The sequence below is a fragment of the Macroventuria anomochaeta genome, assembly GCF_010093625.1.
Source record: "Macroventuria anomochaeta strain CBS 525.71 unplaced genomic scaffold BU25scaffold_24, whole genome shotgun sequence".
In the NCBI taxonomy this organism is placed as follows: domain Eukaryota; kingdom Fungi; phylum Ascomycota; class Dothideomycetes; order Pleosporales; family Didymellaceae; genus Macroventuria; species Macroventuria anomochaeta.
In genome coordinates, this window is record NW_022985385.1 from 387,415 (window position 1) to 399,057 (window position 11,643).

General features: G+C 49.3%; 3 protein-coding genes across 3 annotated transcripts; 2 read left to right on the plus strand and 1 right to left on the minus strand.

Moving 5' to 3' along the window:
- The first annotated feature begins 96 nt into the window (after positions 1–96).
- Positions 97–1,711, plus strand: BU25DRAFT_412423 (alpha/beta-hydrolase). The gene is made up of 2 exons (XM_033706787.1): positions 97–579; positions 635–1,711. The coding sequence occupies exons 1-2, from the start codon at positions 176–178 to the stop codon at positions 1,251–1,253; spliced, it is 1,023 nt and encodes a 340-aa protein (XP_033559965.1). The 5' UTR covers positions 97–175; the 3' UTR covers positions 1,254–1,711.
- A 519-nt stretch (positions 1,712–2,230) lies between these two features.
- On the minus strand, positions 2,231–2,943 carry BU25DRAFT_473277 (HET-domain-containing protein; the record flags this gene model as incomplete). Its single annotated transcript, XM_033710873.1, has 1 exon — positions 2,231–2,943. A coding segment is annotated over one exon (630 nt), but the record flags the coding sequence as incomplete, so codon positions are not given.
- Positions 2,944–5,680: 2,737 nt separating this feature from the next.
- BU25DRAFT_396576 (aromatic compound dioxygenase) lies at positions 5,681–6,868 on the plus strand (the record flags this gene model as incomplete). The annotated part of the gene is made up of 1 exon (XM_033704839.1): positions 5,681–6,868. One exon carries the CDS (start codon positions 5,681–5,683, stop codon positions 6,866–6,868), a length of 1,188 nt encoding a protein of 395 aa, XP_033559967.1.
- Between the last annotated feature and the right edge of the window lie 4,775 nt (positions 6,869–11,643).

Genomic DNA, 11,643 nt, shown 5'->3' on the forward strand with positions numbered 1-11,643 from the left:
TGCATATCAGACGCTCCTTTTCATGCAGCTGTGACGTCATGCTGCATCTCCCCATGCACGTCAGCGCAGCACTGTAAGCCGAACAACTCACCCACCCCCCTCTAATAGTGAGAGTCCAAGCTCTATCAACCCTACGAGGCCTTCACCCACACAGAATCGTACTTGACTCACAACAATGGCCCACCTTACACGCCAGGAAGCCTTGGACTCTGGCACCGTCTCGCCAACATACAAAACAGCATTCGAAGCACAACCAGTGGATATAGGCGGAACCGATATCTTAGGTTGGCGGGCTTCTCGTGCTGAGCATCTTCAAAGACTTCGCCATCTATATCCAATCCCCGGACCTATCCCGGACTTGGTCACTGAGACGTTGCACAATGTGCCGACAAGAGATGGTGCGAGCATCAGAGTCAAGGTGTATCAGCCCATTGCAGGGCCGCCAGAAAGCAAGAGCAGTCCGTTGATCATGATGTACCATGAGGGAGCGTGGATGATGGGAGATTTGACGGATGAGGAACTGAATTGTAGGATGTTTAGTAGGGATCTAGGGGCGGTGTGCGTGAATGTTGAGTACCGGTACGCTCTCAACCCTTTTCCGCATCTGACGTCTAACATCACTGATTTCCGCCAGCCTCGCACCAGAGCACCCCTTTCCCATCGGCGTGAACGACTGCTACGACGCCCTCCTATGGGCAATCTCCAACGCCTCAACCCTCAAAGCAGACCCCAAACGCGGACTCATCGTCGGCGGCGCATCAGCAGGCGGAAACATCGCCGCCGTCCTTGCACTGCTATCCCGTGACAACAACCTCGATCCTCCCATCACCGGCCAGTACCTGTGCGTCCCAGCTCTCCTACCAGACACCAATGTCCCGCCCCATCTTGCACACCTCTACGAATCACGACTGAAGAATATCTATGACCCTGTGCTCAAAGGCGGTCTGCAACCTGGTGGTGTCGAGGCGATCTATGCTCCTGAGACAAAGTCGCCCCTTTGGGACCCGTATGGCCATCCTTGTGGGCATAAGGGCGTCGCGAAGGCGTTCTTCCAGGTTGGTGGGTTGGATCCGTTGAGGGATGAGGCGGTGTTGTATGATCGGAAGTTGAGGGACGATGGGGTGTTGACGAGGTTTGAGTTGTATAGCGGATATGGACATATGTTCTGGACCAACTATCCGCGGTTGGAGGAGAGTACGAAGTTTGTGGAGGATACGTTGAGGGGTGTGAGATGGTTGCTGGAGAAGCAATGATAATACGCTCGGACTTCAACGTTGGAGGTCATGACCTTGATATTCACGAGGACAGATACATTACGTTATGACGAAAGCAGTATCAACGTATGGTGTTGCAAGAAATTCGCCAAACATGACGCCGTCTACCCACACTGCATCAACCAGCTTGTACGAGCCGTTGTTTATGGGCGCAACATTAGTGGTATGCTGCATGAGGACAGGATGCAAAGAACGTCTCCACTCTGTATGTGGCCTGATCCAGATCTTTCGTACTTTGTGTCTATGTAGAATGAATGGGTTCTTCCCCCGTGGGTTACAAGGCTTCCTGCCGTGGCTGTAACGACACCAATGATCATGCCAGCATACGGTGATACTCCCAGCTTCAACATCGTGGCAAATGACATCCATGGACCGGTCGGAGGATTCGGACATGGTATACAAGTAATGGTGCAACAGGTAATGGTTCTGGTCTCGATGGGCCTCCTCTAGTTCTTGCTTGCCTTGCAGAGAGAAATCGAGGCACCAGAATATGCTGAGGCTAGATGTTCGTCTGATATTGTATGCCAGAAAGCCCAGGTGTCCATGCTACTTAAAGGTCTGGATAGTTACCGTCTGATATGCCCAGTCTATCGATTTTGTACAATCCGGCTCAAGAGTGAGTTCTGGAGGAGGAACATGCGCGACATCGGTTGTTTGGTCGTAGAGTGGGTAATGTATTCTTTGTAAATAGGCCTGATGAGCATGCCGAGTAAAGCAAAGGCATGATCCCTGAGATCACACGCTTCTCGAGTCGCTGAAACTTAGAGAAGTTTCCTCCAACCAAAGCCATGGGATTCTTGGAGATGGCGACGCCTCGCGCCACTGAAACCATGAGGCTAGCAACAGTGGGGTCGTCTTTCTTTGATCTTTCCAGCCACAAGGTAGCGAACAAGAGTTGTGACCATTGAACCTCTCTGCTGCCACAAAGAACCACAGAATGGCTGCTGGCCGCCAGATGTGGAAGGGTTGAGAGTATTGATTGATCTTTTTGAGCTATGGCAAGGATCGATCGGGACTATATAGTAGAAGGGAATAGCCGTCAACGGGTATGGAAGCAAACCCGAGCTAACCGAATGAGCTGGACAATCAGTGCAGCGGACCGGTAGCAAATACTGCAACGGACCGCTGGCAAACACTGCAACAGACCGCTTGCGAACACCAGACTTCCCTGCATTGTCCACACACGACTCCACCATGGCCTCTCCAAGACCGTCTTGATCCGACGCATCTCTTCCTCGTTTGGCGCATAATCATAAAGATAACTATTCTCTCCTCCTCCCATGCCCTCTATACGGTCCATCGCGCGGTCGGTGTCATCATCCAACTCACCAAGGCAAATGATCGTATTCTTGGCCCGCGAGTAAATCTGATACATGCGGTTGACCTGATCGTTCTTGTCGCTTGAGCTTGACTGATCGGTGCAGACAGCATCCACCCACAGATCTCGGAGATTATATTGATGCTGTATTCGACGTAGAGCGCTGAACGAGTTGTCCGTTATTGGGAGATGATATCCTTGAATTAGCAAGGAAGTGGCCTCTAACGAATCTCCCCATACGTATGACAGTGCTTCGTAGGATGGTGATAGGGGCTTGAGGTCGGCTACGTACAGGCTGGCTTCAAGCGTTGCATCTTCTTTAGCTGACGGGTACACAGTCAAGATTCGAATTTACTCTGATGTGTAGTCGAGTGGATGAGCACGATATAGATTGTTCGGTTCGGTGCTGAGAGCTTCCGTAGCTGGCGACTGCCCTATAGCTGGGAAATGCTTCATGGCTTTGGAATTTTGAAGGAGCAATTTTGGTAAGAGCAAAGTTGTGACGGGAAAGCAGTAAGGGCTGTGTGAAGAAGCAACTGCGTATGTATTATGCATCGAGTAAGAGGAAGTACGAAAGTAAGACAAAAGCTAACCCTTGTCTTTGACCTCTACTGAAAGGTTGCATAAAAGACCAAATTGGTCTTACCTAAGTCTGTAGGACATGTACAAGGGAGGTCTACGAAGGAGTTGCTTATTGGGCAGTATTGTCGTGCAATGGCACGAACACCTCATCTTCATCTTGGAAGACAATGACACTTACCCGGCAGTCTCAAGCCTCCCCTACGGATCAGCCCAACTTTCAACAGATCCACGATCTACGTAGTAAATTTCCCCCATGTTTCACTTATGTGAAGTTCTTTCAACGAGCTGTATCGTGCAATGTTGTCTGCTAGTGCGCCCAAAAATTCCACGAACCTCATTTCAAGGGGCACACAGGTTAATTGCAGTTTCTCTAGTTTCAGAGGCAAGCTATCCGGTGTACGTAGTATGGTACTGTCTCTGTATTCGTCAACGGTCTCAACCAGAAACAGTCCGTATGGAATCTCGAGATGTCGCAACTTGGTGAAATTTGCCCAAGCATGAGCGGTTTCAGCCCATCGAAACTTGCTGCCTCCGAAGCTGGATCATCATATACAAGGATCCGGAGAGTCCTCAAATTTGAAGCGACATGTACCAGGTACGCGAGAAGATTACTAGTCTGCGCGTGTTCCGCATCGTTGTGCTACGCACCTACGAGCAGCTCCGTATCGTCAAAGTGTTTGAAAATGTGCAAGGCGAGGTGCGTCAAATGATCGAAGCCCCTTAGAAAATTTGGCGTCGCGCCGTAGAAGCCGCCATTATGCAAAGTCCATGTAGAGCATTCCACCTCCATAGTTCGGACTGGCGATTGTTGTGGCAGCCGACCGTTCTAGCTCATGTCGCTATCAAAGCCCACCTATAGGTACTCCAGTTTGGGTAGCTCGCACCCTCGATGTTCAATGTGACCAGCGGTAAACCTCAAGCGCTTACTACTCAGACCGAGTACACGAGTGATGGCGGTGTCTGCACCGAACATGTTTTCAAGAGGCCATTCGGAGCTACACCCGTTGTATTTGTCTAAGACAGGGACAAGGCCACTGTGGAGACTGTACACTTCATACCGAAGATGTTCCAGATTGGTTAGATTCCGGAGGATAGCGCCAGTCAGTGTAAACTTGCACACCTGAACAAATGCGTTCTCAAGTATGTTATCAAGCCGATGAGGAGCAGCAAGAGGTAGCACTACAGTATCGACAATGACCTGCTGCACTTCAGGAAGGCGGCCATCATTGGCTAGTTGTGGGTAAAGCTCGATGCTGCGGACTTTGGCTGCGAGCATTGTGTTCTGAAGTATTGTTCTTAGGAAGGTAAAGATTGGTCGTCTGCGTCAATTTCGTGCAGCGAAGGTACGACAGGGTGTCGATAGAGTACATCATGTCCAGCTCGAGCAAAATCCTGAGCGACAAGTGCGAATGAGCATAAGTCGTCTTGATCGAGATGCGATGCAGTCGTCAGCAATACTAGATATGGATCGTTATTCATGACGAATAGAGTGGAGAGGGAAGCATATGCAAGTGGGCTATACTCATTGTAAAAAAAGATGTTTCTTTCGTTCCAGCAAACATAGTGGGAGCGGATTGTCCGTTCTGGATGACTTGTCGCTGGACAAAGATGTTCGATGTTTGCATCGAGTCCGCCTTACGCAATGCACAAAGCGATAGAATTCTTGGTCTAACATTATCCTCTCTGCCTAACGACGAGATGGGACGTCGTGTAGGTGACCATGCCCATAGCGACGCCGCAAAGTGCCGATATCTGTGCTGTTATCAACGGCGATAACAATGGTGGTATCGAGAAGCAGTCCCTGGCTACTTTCAAAGTCAGCAGTACCTAAAATTGTGGTGTTGACACAAGTGGTGGCGGTGAACGTTGTTCTAGCCTTCAAATGTCCTAGGGTGTGGAAGCCACGAAGCTGCTTGCGCATCCAAGACAAGTAGCCCGACCGCCAAGAAGTCTTCTCAAAAGCTTGCGACGACTTGACAGCGCGTCCGCAAGGCTGTGAAGAAGGGCGGAACCAATGAACGCTTAATCATTATCCACCTGGCATTGGCCTGAAGCTAAAATGAGGCACTCGGCCCGAGCCCTGACCTCATTGTTAGGTCCGCTTGTTTCAACAGCCTCAGGCGTACGTACGCATCGAAACAAATTGCAGGGTCGTGCAAATCATCAACACAAACACGTCTTGTCGGATTGGTTGCACTGAGTGGAAACACCCCAGACATCCACCGCGAAATGCAAGCCACGAGCTGCGAGTCGTTACACGCGTTCGCGGCGAACGGCTCGAAATGTTGTTGTCCATCTTTCTAGACGCTGAAGGGGTAGATGCCGCGTCATGAGCTGTGACAATGTCGAACAGCATGGAAGACAGGACTGTGGGGCCTTCTGATGAAGTTGAAGTATAAGACTGTTCGGCTGCGAAGTTCAAAAGGCATCCAACGCATCCAGCTTCAGTCCTTCACTTCAGCATCCTGATTCTCATCACTTCCTCTTCGCAAGACCACTAATCACAATGGTCAACTTCGCTTCCATCCTTAGCGGCGCCGTTGCAGCGTCCTCGCTGATTGGCTGCGCGGTCGCCCACCCAGGCGAGAAGCACGACATGGCGCACGTCAAGCGCCAGATCGATGCTCGTCAGCTCCGCGCTGCAGCTGCCAAGCGCTCCCTCGAAAGCTGCCAGGACTCGCTCCAGCACCGCTCGCTGATGCAGCGATCGCATGCCAGGCGTTCGGAGGCTCTTAGCGCCCTTCGTCAGAAGCGCGGCATCAACGGTAACTCCAAGAAGTTCCGCCGTGATCTTGCTCTCCTTCAGGAGTTCGAGGCCATCAACCACAACCAGACTGGTGTCCTCGACTACTCCCCCAACACCGATGTCTCGACCATCTTCGCGGCCAACACCTCTTGCATTCTTACACCTGAAGTCACTGACGGACCTTACTATGTCAATGGCGAGCTCATCCGCAAGGACGTCAAGGAAGGCCAGCAAGGTATCGACTTGTATCTTGAGGTCCAGTATGTCGATATCACCACCTGTCAGCCTGTGCCTGAGCTGTTCGTCGACGTCTGGAACTGCAATGCCACTGGTTACTACAGTGGTGTCGAGTCAGGCCAGGGTGGTCTGAACACCACCTTCCTTCGCGGTATCCAAGAAACCGATGAGGACGGTGTCGTAGCTTTCGAGACCATCTTCCCTGGTCACTACGACGGACGTGCCATTCACACCCATCTTCTCACCAAATCCAACGTTACAGTCCGTGAGAACCAGACTACTCAAGACGGTGCCGTCACCCACATCGGTCAGCTCTTCTGGCCTGAAGAGCTCAGGTCCGAGGTCGAGGCCACTTCCCCGTACAACGAGAACACCCAGGCTATTACCTCCAACGATGATGACATGTGGAGCATCGTCCAGGCTGAGAACGACTACGACCCGTTGCCGCAGTTTGTCTACGTTGGTGGCGACATCACCGATGGTCTCTTTGCTTGGATCCAGATTGGCGTGAATGCTTCTGCCGATTACACCGATGATGACTACTACAACGTTGCTGCTACCTACCAGGCCGGCGGCGGTGTTGCGAACGCTGACTCTGGCATGGTCGGTGGCGGTGGTGCTGGTGGTAACGGCACTATGGGCGGCAACGGTACGACGCCCAGTGGCTCGCCTCCTTCCGGCGCGATTCCCTCCTCTACCGCTTCTGCTTAAGATGGGGTAGTCGCATTGCAAACTTGTCGATTCCGGTCTCAGAGCTTTGAGTCTGAGCACCCTTTGATCAGAGCGTTCAGTGGAGTTCTTGTTACCTGTTGTACATATATACTAGTGTCAGATAGATGGGGAGGTTGTGTGGCCTCAAAATTGATCACAATGAATGCGGTGACGCGTTTCGCGCTCGCCAAGCTTGAACCAACCTCTTATGGCTTAGTATTGACGCGTCTTTGCATCCACAAGCACACCGCTAAAAATTCGAAACATAGTCTCTAGCACTTCCATGGTATTGTACTGAAGATCAGTGCCGAACGCTTGTTCTGCGTGCAAGCCGTCCTTGACGTAGGTGCGAGGTCGGAAGATCCTCTTCATCCCTTTGTGAACTCAGCCGATGAAACATCCACGACATAAGTCCAAAGGCTTATATACATATAAGCACAGACTATTTTGACTGCGGTTGTATTTATGCATCACGTTCTGTACGCTCAAACTTGATCTAGTGAATGCCAATACACTTTGTGGGTACGATACTGTAGTCGACCGTTATATTGTAAACGGAGTAGATCGTTGGCTGTCCCGTGATCATTAAGACAAGACTTGGAAAGAATCTTCAGTAACGCGTCCGGCGGCATGTGACAGCTGGTGCAACACAGGCATCCCAACCCGTGCTTTTCTTGCCTCTTACTATCTTGACACTTCAATGTAACTGTATGTTATTGTTGACCACTCAATAGCAAGTATGAGATCTGGTAGGGCGAGAGCCTGGCTCATTCGATCCAGATTGAGATATCATATTTGGTGTCGTCACAGCAACACGAAGACCGTGACGCTCTCTGCGAGAAACTTGGACCAACGCCTCCATGTTCGCAGGTTTGTAAAGCTTTGCATGGTTCTTGAAGCTATCAAGGCGAGTCCACACTTCGTAGGCCCTGACGCATCCATCGAAAGCGCACCTGTAACTTTGACCAGCTTCGTTGTGAATTGTATTGAGATGTCTCTTACGATCCGCAACGTTCGTGAATTCTGTACGTAGATTGTGTGTGGTCTGTGATCTAAGCTTATATACATAGAGTAGTGGGCTGATTGGTCGCAGGATGATCCACATGACCATGCAAGGTACCCTGGGCTTACAAATTCCACCCCGCATTTACGATAAGGACATGATGGCCTAGAGCTCGAGTCTTTGGAGACGCCTATCCCAGATTTGTACGTTCCACCGTAATGAATTCGCTGTCCGTTATAAGTCCATCCCCTGGAAAGTAAATACTATTATTATTGATCGACGATTGTTAGTTTGTCTCAAAATCAAGGCGAAAAAGACTGCCTGTGCGATTCAGCAGCTGATGGTATTCGACCGGATCGAACCATTATGGGTCTTCCTCAACAGCCCTGCGGCAAGACTGACTGAACTGTGCAACAGGGTCCGCAGAGTCACAACGAAGCTAACCATGGTCCACATCCAGGACGTTAGCAAGAACTGCGTGTTTGTTGAAGTCGTACTTTAAGCAAAGCTTGTAAGCACTATTTTTGTCACGGGTATATACTGTTTGGTTCCCAGAACCCATATCTATTGGGTTACTGTACCTTTTTGGTCAGTGTAGCTCAGGTGGGACCAAGCCAAGCCCTCCCAATTTTGTTAGTTCTTGAGCATGAGCAAGGTTGCAGATGATCAGATGGGTTGGGTAGTTGTATAGTCAAAGACCTTTGCAACTGAGGTGGCAATGAAGAGTATAGAATAGACTATCTGTTTCAAGAGCAGGGTTGAGATGCAAAGACAAGCTTGATTGATGAGGTTGAACACACTGCCATAAGGGCAATATGTCTATGTGCTATATACTGAACGTGTCTACATGGTGATCTGTGTAATGGATGAATGCACTGCCCTCAATATCAATACTACGTGACATCTCCAAGTTATACCAAAAGGTAAGCACAAGAATACTTAAGCAAGTATTCTTTGTGTAGTATAATATATATAGTGCCAGCCAGCTAGCTTTGCCTCTAGCTGCTGTAAGCTAGTCTGCCCCACATGTGAGAGGGGGCCAGCTAGGGATACCAACTGCTCTCTGAGTGTAACACCTACGACCGTATCCGCCCCAATACCGATGTGGTTCCTGCAGGTCTCAGCACACCGCTCCTTGTTTGTCATGAACTACCTCCTTGTCACCTGGACAAGGGTACTTCCGATTCCCCTCCGAATGGGATACTTAATGACTCTGATACTGTAGTTTAGATAGAATAGTTTTTCTGTATCCTTTTGTACAAGACCTATAGGTGTAGGGAATTCAATCCTAGTGTTATCAACATCCCAGCACTCCCATATGCCTTGTAGTGGACTCACACTTACTTTGGACATCTTCCCTACTGGCCTGTGTCGTTACACTGAGATGGAAGGATTGGTGGAAGGATGGTTCAGGCTTGTTGGAGATAAGGGTGTGGAAGAGACCAAGTGTGGGGATACCACAAGTGGTAAAAAGGATAACGTTACAACCACAGACTTAATAACGCCACAATACGGGACAGGCGCTGCAGGATTACAGCAGCAGCAAGGGGTAACAAGAGTCCGCTCCTGTCCACGCCACACTTTAGTATTGTAATTGGTGGTACAGCGCTCACGTGACTGATCAGGCAGGCTTGGCATGATCAGGACAATCAGTGATCAGTGTGATCATTGATCAGTCCAATCAGTGCTCAGCAGGATCACTGATCACTGCAATCAGTACTCACAGAACCACCAATATGCTCACTCTCATTACAGTATATAGCACGTAGACACGCTGCCCTTATGGCATTGTGTTCAACCTCATCAATTAAGTTTGTCATTGGATCTCAACCAACCTTCAAGCTAGACAGATTGCCTGTACTACTCATTGTTACCCCAAGCCATCATTAGGTGTTTCACCCAGGCAACTTACCCCTACTGTTCCAGAACCAGAGCTCATCCTCAAGAACCAATCGAATAGTGCTTACAAGCTTTGCTTAAAGTACAACTTCAACAGTGTCATGTGAGTGCTTGTCAATGAGCATGACGTGGTGCTCATCAACAAGCATGGTACAATGCTTGTCAACGAGACGCAATCCATCCCAATACGCCAGGACCAAATCTGCTTGTCAATGAGCAGATCTTGTAACACCTATGACCGTATCCACCCCAATACCGATGTGGTTCCTGCAGGTAGCATGACGCAACGTTCATCAATGAGCATGACGCAATGTTTGTCAACGAGCATGACGCAATGTTCGTCAACGAGCATGACACAATGTTCATCAATGAGCATGATGTGATGTTTGTCAATGAGCATGACGCGATGTTCATCAACAAGCATGGTACAATGCTTGTCAACAAAGCGCAATCCATCCAGATAGGCCAGGACCAAATCTGCTTGTCAATGAGCAGGATCTGGTGGACTGTATATAAGCAAGTAGGAACACAATCCTTATGGTTTGTGTTCAACCTTGTCAATCAACTTTGTTATTGGAATCTCAACTGCTCTTGAGCCAGACAGTCTACTCTGTACTACTCATTGCACACAAGCTGTCGTTAGGTATTTCACCCAGGCAACTTACCCTTACTGTTCCAGAACCAGAGCTCATCCTCAAGAACCAATCAAGTAGTGCTTACAGGCTTTGCTTAAAGTACGGCTTCAACACGCCCCTGCACAGCTTTGTATTTTTGGGGCTTGTGACGCAAAATCCGGCTTTCTTTTTGCTTCATTGTGTGGTGGTTGTGGACTTATATAGGGTGCAAAGTGTGGGTGTTCATATGTACAAACATCAGATTGGGTGGGGTTGGCCATACCGTGTCTGTGCGGGTGCCGCCCGTGTTCGCGTGCCGCCCGCCCCAATGCCTTCACAGTACACTCAAAAACAAGGCTATAGAGCCACACAAAATAGATATTATTGCAATATTTTTGGTTGTAGTAGTCTATAGGCCTATGTAACAAACTTTCTCACTCAAACTTTTTGCGTGGAGCAATTTTGCCACCTCTGCTGTTGTACTTGGCTGGTGGTGACAGGGAAGGCTTGCAAACAACAACCTGACTATGGGCAGCTGCACCACTGCAATTCTGCTTCTTTCTAGGTGCTGCAGCCTGTGAAGCCCTGCGCTTGCCTCTTTGGGATAATTGTATGGCTTTTCCAGTGTTGCAAGATTGCTTTTGATGCTCTTGTTCAGCTTTGCGCTCAGCTTGTTGTTGCTCCTTTACACGCTTCCTCTCCGCAGCTTCCTCTTTCCTTGTCTTGGCCACCTCTTTCTTCTCAGCATCAAGCTTTTGTTTAAGCAGTCTGTTGGACTCACGCAGCTCACGCTCAGTAGCTTTGCGCACTTTTTTATCCCTCTCTTCTTGCTCAAATATACTCTAGAGGTGTTGTGCTTCATTAAGCGCACATGGAGACCACCATTGAGTCTTAGCACGGGTCTCTTTGCACTGAATAAGTGGCAAAGGCTTGCCCTGTGTTGGCTTACTCCAAGCAGTGTTAAGAGCAAACTGTAAGCCATCTTGCTCTACTTTGAGTAACTCATTCTCAACAGAGAGATGATGAAGGGTTACACGCAGCTGTTACGATCCATGAACAACTCGCAAAACAACACTGAACAAACAGGACTACGCAACGAAGACGAGAGCAGCCAAGGAACTGCAGTATCGATTGACCGAGCTGTGAAGCCGCGTCAGTGATACCCAGTATAATCAACACTTGCAATATCTGTTATACAAACCGAGATTGTACGAAAAGGACTGCAGTGGATACAACGTGGATCTTGTACACAAATGATC